This window comes from Pseudoliparis swirei, chromosome 21, assembly GCF_029220125.1.
Source record: "Pseudoliparis swirei isolate HS2019 ecotype Mariana Trench chromosome 21, NWPU_hadal_v1, whole genome shotgun sequence".
NCBI classification, from domain to species: domain Eukaryota; kingdom Metazoa; phylum Chordata; class Actinopteri; order Perciformes; family Liparidae; genus Pseudoliparis; species Pseudoliparis swirei.
In genome coordinates, this window is record NC_079408.1 from 16980366 (window position 1) to 16989256 (window position 8891).

The following is an 8891-nucleotide window of genomic DNA, read 5'->3' on the forward strand; positions in this document are numbered from 1 at the left end:
AAGCGTTCTGATTGGCTAATGGGTCGTCATGCCAGCCACATATCGCCCTCCTCGCTGGTCTGATACGGATCCGTATTGCCCTCTTACGTCATTTTCAAAATGAGCGATATTGATAGATATCAACAGCCAAGAGCAGTGGTCCTAAAACTAAGGCCCACGGCCGATACGCCCCGCCTCCACATTTGGCCCAGCCCTCTGAACAAGACCAGAGAGGCCGTATGATTTTTTTTTCAGTCTGGCCACGCAAATCCTAGACTAGCCCCTGTTGAATAGAACGGAATAAGAATGCACTCTCTCTCTCTCTTCTCTCCCTCTCTCTATTCTCTAAACATAACTAACGTCAGTAAACAGCTGCAAGGCTTTGAAATCACGGATTTCGTGAGTTTTTGTTTGTTTATTTGTTTAGGAAACGTCGGACCAGTTGTGACGTCATGTTTTCAGCAGCACTAATGTTGTGGTTGATTTATCACAAACAACGTCAGGGGATAAACACGTCATGACCTGTTGGTCTGATGCTGCGGGTCAGAGGAGAAGGAGGTGCACGCGTTTGGTGGCGCGAGGAGAACTGAGCGAGCACTAAGTGGAGGAGGAGGAGGAGGGAGGGGCGCGGCGGGGGGAAGGGGAGGAGGGGGGGGGGCTCGTGAGCGCCGCGGAGCATGTCGGGGCGAAATTCTCAAATAAATGCCCCGTCGGACATTAAAACACATTTGGGGAGACTTGATGACAGAAAGAGTAACTTTTATTCTTAAATACTGTTGAATGAAAAAAGTGGGCTCCAACAAAAAGGGCACTTTTCTCATCCAGGGCAAAGGGGCTGGTGCTTGAGCACCACTAGGGCTCTATCTGTGCACGTGCCTGGGGACACATACCCCCATTTGAGAAGGACTGCCATAGGGAAATATCTCTTAAGCTGCTAAATGCTCCACTATGTACAGTGAATTTAAAAGAGTTTTTAAAAAGTGTGTTGGCCTGAAAGATACTAAAAGCTGAATAGAACTGCAGTGTTTGTGATACTTGTCTGTGGGGTCATCTTTACAAGTGACATCTTTCACTCTGCAAATAGTCAATTTTCTATTATTTAATTGTGTAAATAATTCCCAGCACTTATTTCCGTTTATTTGTATAGCCCATTTTCACAAATTACAAATTTGTCTCAGAGTGCTTAAAAAGGTCCAGTATGTGGGATTTAGTGCTTTTTGGTGGTGAGGTTTCAGATTGCAATCAATTGAATACCCCTGCACTCACCCCTCCCGTTCCAAGCATATCGTAGAACTACCATAGCCTTCATATAAGACGTCTCTCTTGGGGACTTGCACCCTATCAGGATATTAAGGGCGCATTCCAATGTACCAAAAAAACAACAACTTTGCTTCAATTAATTATACACCAACAGAAAGATAGTTATGAATACATCCTCTGATTGAAGGAGGACTCTGCTCTATCACTGAGCAAGACTAATATCCTCTAAATCCTACACAGTTGAACTCACAGTATCTGGTGTGTATCGCTGCACCAACCTTCAGCTGGAGTAGTCCTTGGGTGGGAACACTGCTGAACGTGTACATGACCTCTGCAGAAGGAGTGTCGCCATCCTGTGCAAACAGGGCAATGCTAGAAATCAGCCGGGCTTCTCCCAAGTCCACCTGCAGTCCGTTGTTCCTGAGGGACAGCGGAGTGAGACACGGTCCAGCTACGTTCCCATCAGGATGTGAGGAACTCACTTTATGAGTGAAGTTGTTACCTGATGACTTGCGGCTTCTCGTCGTTCACTGGCAGCACTTTAACCGTCACCTGTCTTTGGAGTTGGTGCCTGCCGTCGCTCACCTGAATGATGAAACTGTCCTCCGTGTTCTCTGAGTCATCGTGCATGTACATCAGATCCATACCTGAATGCAGATGATTATACAAGTTTGTTATCAGTTTTATTCTCTGTCATTAGACATGGAGACAGACCTCACCTGGTTTGTTCAGTTCACTCTCAACTAGCTAACCATCCAATCAACCACTCTTTTGGTTCTGTATCGGTCCTCAAGCCCCAAAGTTTATGAGTATCATAGATCCAAAATCTGTCAGAAGGGCGGGACTCCCTTTCAACTGCTACTTCAGTTTCACGGACAGCACCATGGATTTATTACAGCTCAGTTACACACTAAAAAATGACTGCAATTTGGAACCGAAAATGGTTCTTCAGAGTGATGCCATAGAAGAACCATTGTTGGTTCTACAAAGAAACTTTGAAACCAGGGTTCCTTAAAGAACCATTTCCGTAAAGAGTTCTTCAAATAACCTATAAAAGGGGTCTCAAAAAACCTTCAAAACATGGTTCTTTAATGCACCATTTCTGGTTCCACATAGAACCTTTCAAACCAGGGTTCTTTAAAGAACCATTTCCTCAAAGAGTTCTTCAAAGAACCTATTACGGTGCTTTAAATGAAAAATTGGTTCTTCGTGGATTTCCATGACTTTAAACCAATTGTGATGACTGAGCATTCTGTATAGTCTATATTTACATGAACATGTGGTGACAGAGCTGTTATGATGGTACGACATTCAGTAAAGCTGATATCTGGCTAACAGTCAAACATCTAAAACCCAGTGTAGCACACATGCTGCTAGTCCTTCATGTTGAATATAGACAGAGTAGACAGTGGAGGGATGGAAGTTGTTGTGTGCTATGGACCAGCAGTGTGGTCTAATAGTTGGTTATCTCGTGTTTGGACTTGTTCCTGAGATGCATCTCTCTCAGCATCATGTTATAGTGTTCTTCAATCTGAATCGGTCCCCACATGTCGGAGTGGTAAAGTATCAGAACAACATTTTCATTGTAATACCTGAAAGAATACCCTATTTCTAATTGTACATGAATGCAGCATTAGCACTCAGATGAGACCACAGCTATAGATCTTTACAGATTGATAATCAGTGACCTGAACTTTTACTGTGTTCTTCATTTCAGTCCTAAGAAGTACCATTTGACAGATCGGTCATTGTGAAGTCCACCACAGGGATCTGAGGCCTGGTCTGAGGACTGGTCTCACTGTGGTGGGACATTATGATGCCGTGCTGCGGGGCTCGGACCACACTGAAGAGCAGGCGGTCCTCGGGCACATCCAGATCCCCCGCATGTAAAATGGACGAGTCCAGCTGCTTGGCTCCTCCCTCTCGTACCTCATCACAGAAGGACATCAGTGAAGACAGGAACAACCACACATTCTCGGTCGTGAGACAGAGACACTCACTGTGATGTTCCGAGCCACAAACTGCGGGCTCTCGTCGTTGGTCGGGTTGATGATGATGTAGAAGGGGATGTGGGCGGAGCTGTGCGTGCCATCCGACACACAGAACATGAACTGGTCCGCTGTGGGCTCCATCCTCTGGTGTCTGGACTGGACGTAGTTCACATGACCCGCAATGATGTCTTTGTATGGAAAGGAAGCTGGAAAAAAAATATTCTTTTGTTTCCCCTTTTTGCTGATAATACATATATATATATATTATTTATATGTATATAAATATATATCATAATGCTTACCTATGCTTATGCCCGTGTTGCTTTTTTCAAAGCCAGGACTGGGCAGAACATTTTCTATGTAGCCGAAGCGGGGTGATGAAATGAGACTGACCACCAGTCTGTCCAGAGCCGTGTCCACGTCGGAGGCCTTCAGATGAGATGTGGTTATGGGGGCGGAGCCACCTTCATCCACTGTAAAGATGTCTCCTATAAACAAAACAAAAAAAGCATGTTAATGCTCAAACATCATGCTTTAAAAAAACCTTTAATGGTCACAATGAGTATTAATCGTGGTCATGGGCCATACAGGTTTTTGTGGATATGAGATACAATACCACAATAATGCACAGCAGTAACATGCAGCAATAATACACAGCAATAACACACATCTATGGACAGTGGATTTAATTGCACCTATACTCTTAAGACATGATATTTCTCCATTGAACATAATAAGTAATGGAGGTGTAAAGAGTTAAAAAACGACCCACCTGCTGTGAGAGAAGGGGGCTGGCTGTCCACTGGGAACACAGTGATCTGGAGGTCGTACACAGGCAGGCTGTGAGTCACCTCTCTGGTCTTGGTGGGCTTTTCTTCTCCGTCGGATATCACAAAGGTGATGGTGTCATGGCGAGGAGTGAGTCCGATCTCCAGCCCTGAAACCACAAACACAAGAAGTACGTTCAGAGACCGTCTCTACTATACCGGGTTGCTACTGGTTCATCTCTCAGAGATATTTACTGTCGATGTTATATCCAGGTGTTATGTAAAAATAAATATGTTGAAACTAAGCTCAGTCATACGGTAGAATGTCAAAGAAAAGAATTGAGCAACTTTGTACAGTATGAATAAGTATTTATTCAGCAAGGAGCTTACATCAAGAATAGATCTTTACCTTCTTTTGTTTCATGGATTGTGGAGGTCTGGATCGTGGTCCATGCCTACTACTAATCATTCATACATTGGCATATTCATCGAATGTTCATGTAACTCTGTTCATCTGGTCGCATGACATCTATTCTTCTGTCCATCCTGGAGAGGGATCCTCCTCTGTTGCTCTCCTGAAGGGTTCTTACCTTTTTCCCCCTGAAAGCATTTTCTATTTTTGGAGAGTTTTTCCTGATCTGATGTCAGGTGAAAGGTCAGGGATGTCGTATGTGTACAGATTATAAAGCCCTCTGAGGCAAATTCATCATTTGTGATAATGCGCTATACAAAATAAACTGAATTAAATCATGAAAATTGACTCCATTATATAAAGATGGATCAATAATGTTGAGCAATTAAAGAAAGAGAACGCTTGGGCTTCAATGTGGTTCTGTACGTAGAACAAATATGTTCATAAGAAGAAGCTCACAGCATGTAAATGCGAATGACAGACGAGTAAACACGTTAGCCTTATCCCACCTGTGTGTTTGTAGGTGATGAGCCTGGCGGTGACGTCTGCCTGGATGAAGCGATCGACCACGACGGCGTCCCGGAGAACCACGCCGTGGTGCGGCTGCCGGGCGATGAGGAAGGCCAGGCTGCTGTTGTCGCTGTCGGCGTCGGTGGCGGTGATGTACTCAGCCGTGATGACGACTTCCTGTCCCTCCGCACAGCTGAGGACCGGCTTCAGACCAGCCACCATCACTGGGACCTCGTCATTGACGGGCACCACCTGGAGAAGACACACCGGTCACTGTGAGCTAAACAAGTAACGGCACCATTTCTACTTCCTTTTTCTCAGACTAGAAGTGTAAATCCTTAAATCCTCTGGTTTTACCTTCACTTGGAGGATGAAGCTGACTGAATTGTGTCCGTCTGTCGCTGTGAGGTCAATGTGGTCCTCGGCGGTTTCTGAGCTGTCGTGAGTGTACCTGATTGGACAAAAGGACAAACAAAATTCAGATTTGCTGAGTGGTGAAATAAAAATGTAATTTCCCTTCCTGCTGGTTTGAACACATCAAACTAATCCGGGCTTCTTTTAACTGGCTCCCTGTTGAATGTAGAATTGATTTAAAGATTTTACTGATCACTTTAAAAGCACTGAATATATATAGAGGAAACGTTGAAACCATATGAGCCAGTTCCCAGACTCAGATCCTCTGTTCTAAAGTTCGGGCTTGACCTAAAGGTGACCTTGCTTTTGCCATTAGGACCCCTTTGAAACCTTCAGACTCGCAGAACGAGTAATCTCTTTGAAATAATGTTTACAGACTGGCTTTATGTGGCGTCATGTTTTTATTTCTTTATTTTAAGATTTATGTTATGTGTGATGATGATATAAATAAAGTATGAATTATTGTTATTATTATTAATTGTAATTAATTATAATGTATTCTTATTTATAATTACAATGATTAAAGTCAAATAATAAATTAATTAATATAAATAATAATTAATAATAATCATGTTTTTACTTCTTTATTTTATGATTTGTTATGGGTTATTATATAAATAAAGTAATACTTAGTTATTAATAGTTATTATTATAATTATTAATAATAACAATGATTAAAGTCAAATAATAAATGATTTCTAAATAATAATAATTAATAATAATAACAATAAGTAAAGTCAAATGCTACATTATTCATAAATAATAATAATAATTATTATTATTATTAATAACAATGATTAAAGTCAAAAGATACAAATATATCAGTTTATAATTGATTACTTACCTCTCACAGTTCATCCTAAATTAATTCAGATATCAGCTGGTGACACTTGGCAAGTATCAGGATTATTTACCTATTGGCTCACACATGGATTAACTGATACTGTGCCTTTCTACCTGGTTTATGATTATGAGAGGTATTATTCTTAATCTGGGGCCTGAATTTAAATCCAGATATTGTGTGAACTCTGCTTATTTAATGTTTTTTGTTCATTTGGAATAAAAAAAACCTATTCTAACAGCACATAACTTGAATTAATGCACTTTTTAATGAAAATACATTTATAAAAACTGGCCACCTGGGAGCAGAACTCCACAATAAATTTGACAGAACATGACCTTAATAAATTGCAGTTTCCTATTTAGCAGACAAAGACTAACATTCTATATCGGAGTCCTGGTTCTGTCAATGTGATTCATGAGAGTCCAATATTTGCTTTTATTTGAGCTTTGTTGTGGTCTCCACCAACTCCTGTAAACAATATCTAGCATGTTGATTGATAACACGTGAGCATTGATCAGTGCTTGTTCTGGTCAGATATCACTTCATGCAGCTTTGAGCCAAAACAACTACAACTGTCTCCAGATGGGTATTAGATACAACTGTACAACTAGAATGGGCACTCGGTAGAGCACATACCTTTGCATATCATAAGATTGGGCATTGAATTATGAACATTTTGGCATTAGCTGCATGCCAATTGGATACAAATTTACCGTGCTATGGTAAAAAGAAGATTTTGACCTTGTCATGACCTTGACCTTTGACCCGATCAATCCCAAAATCGAATCAAATGGTCCCCGGATAATAACCAATCATTCCACCAAATTGCATGCGATTCGGTTTAATACTTTTTGACTTATGCGAATAACACGCACGCATACAAATACACGGCGATCAAAATATAACCGTACGCATTTTCAATGTGAAGGTAATAAACAGTTTGTTTACACAGCGTAAGAGGAATATATTTACGTTCTACGCCCACGTGAAACAACTGATGCGGGATGTCTGACCTAACTTTAAGGCCTTTTAGGTCTCGCACAGTGAAAGCCTGGTCCGGTTTCAGCGGGCCGCCGCTGAGATGCAGAGCTCCATGCTGCGGTTCCCTCTGCAGCGCCACCTGCAGGGCTTCTTCCACAGAGTCCACGTCCGACAGAACCAAGTGTTCAGGGCCCAGCCAGCACTGCCCTCCTTCATCTACAGTCAGAGGGTTGGTAACAACCTGAAACAGAACATACCCACATGCAGGGGCGTCGTTAGGCCTATTTTAGGAGGGCTTTTTTGTGTGTGATGTCATTAAATTAAACTATTATTTCTCACATGGACACGTTAATTATTAACGATATAATCCCCGGGCACCGAGACCTGGGGGAGGCTGCTGCGCTGCCTGTCTCACTCTGCCAAGTAACGTCTCTCAAAGACAGCCAATGAGGTCAGCTCAAGGTAAATGATGCACAGAGTGAGCTGTAGGTCCAGGTAGTTACAGAATGTATATATAATATATTGGTAGTAATTAATGATTGTTACCTGCTTACATTTAGCTTTACTTGAGGCAAATGAAACTTAGAAACTCTCAAGTGAGCGAGAGTGATGGAGCGAATTCGAAATATAACAAATAACTATTGACAGCTCTCTATTCTTAGCATTAATATATATTATTATGAATATTGTTTTCCATTGAATGGTATATTTGACACTGAACTAGTTCATCTTTATCTCAGTGATAGTGTCTAAATGAGCTTAAAATATCACTATGACCCTGATATTATCTCTCTAACAATGAATATCCGGGCCCCCAAAAAGAATTGTGCGTTTAAACTAGGGCTGTGAAACGATTAAAAATTTTAATCGGGTTAATCACAGGTTTTTGTGGATTAATCATGATTAATCACATATTACCGATATTCTCGGTATATTTTGTGAGAACATAGAGATTTATGACAAAAGACGGATATATACATTTATACATTCTTCTATACAATGGTGCTGCAACTCAGCAGTTATTTAGCAGTTTTCTTCCATATGGAACATTAATACATCTTCATCCTAAACAGAATGTTTAACCCTCCTGTTACCTTTCGGGTCAATTTGACCCCATTCAATGTTTAACGTCGGTGTTCTTTGGGGTCAATTTGACCCCAGGCTGTTTTTCACTGTGTCAAACATATAAGAAATATCAACTTTTTTATTTATTTAAAGGGCTATTTAGGTTGTCAACAAACAAACATAAAGTACCTCACACTTAAACTTGGGAAGCAATATTAATTCTAATAATTTTCTGGAGGTTTTAATTGCTGGGGTCAAATTGACCCCGAGGGTAAAATATGTTAGTAAATGTAAAGGTAACAGGAGGGTTAAACAGAACATGTTTCTCTTGTTTGTCAACCATTAACTCCACCATGATACATTCTAAAGGCCTCTAGTCTTCCTCTAGCAGCTACAAACCGCTGTATGCCCTGGTGTATATTTGGAGGGCTTTTCTCCCATCAACCGTGACCAATTATCTTCAACGGTTTCTACTTCGAACACGTCTACCTGTCTCTTGGACCCCATCCCGACGAGGCTGCTTAAAGACGTTTTGCCTTTAATTGGCGGCTCTCTATTAGATATTATCAATGTGTCTCTGCTAACAGGCCACGTACCACACTCCTTCAAGGTGGCTGTTATTAAACCTCTCCTGAAGAAGCCCACTCTGGATCCAGAGGTGTTGGCTA

The 8891-nt window shown here is 41.3% G+C and overlaps 1 protein-coding gene across 1 annotated transcript in view; it reads right to left on the bottom strand.

The window, feature by feature from the left end:
- Nucleotides 1–8891, bottom strand: part of frem1a (Fras1 related extracellular matrix 1a) — a 36191-nt gene that overhangs the window by 9185 nt on the left and 18115 nt on the right. Inside the window, exons 14-22 of the mRNA XM_056443013.1 lie at nt 7191–7399; nt 5277–5370; nt 4919–5171; nt 4003–4167; nt 3533–3718; nt 3240–3436; nt 2970–3168; nt 1742–1886; nt 1518–1659 (exon numbers count right to left, since the gene is read on the bottom strand). Of these exons, the coding sequence (XP_056298988.1) occupies nt 1518–1659; nt 1742–1886; nt 2970–3168; nt 3240–3436; nt 3533–3718; nt 4003–4167; nt 4919–5171; nt 5277–5370; nt 7191–7399 (1590 nt within the window). The remainder of the gene's footprint in view (nt 1–1517; nt 1660–1741; nt 1887–2969; nt 3169–3239; nt 3437–3532; nt 3719–4002; nt 4168–4918; nt 5172–5276; nt 5371–7190; nt 7400–8891) is intronic.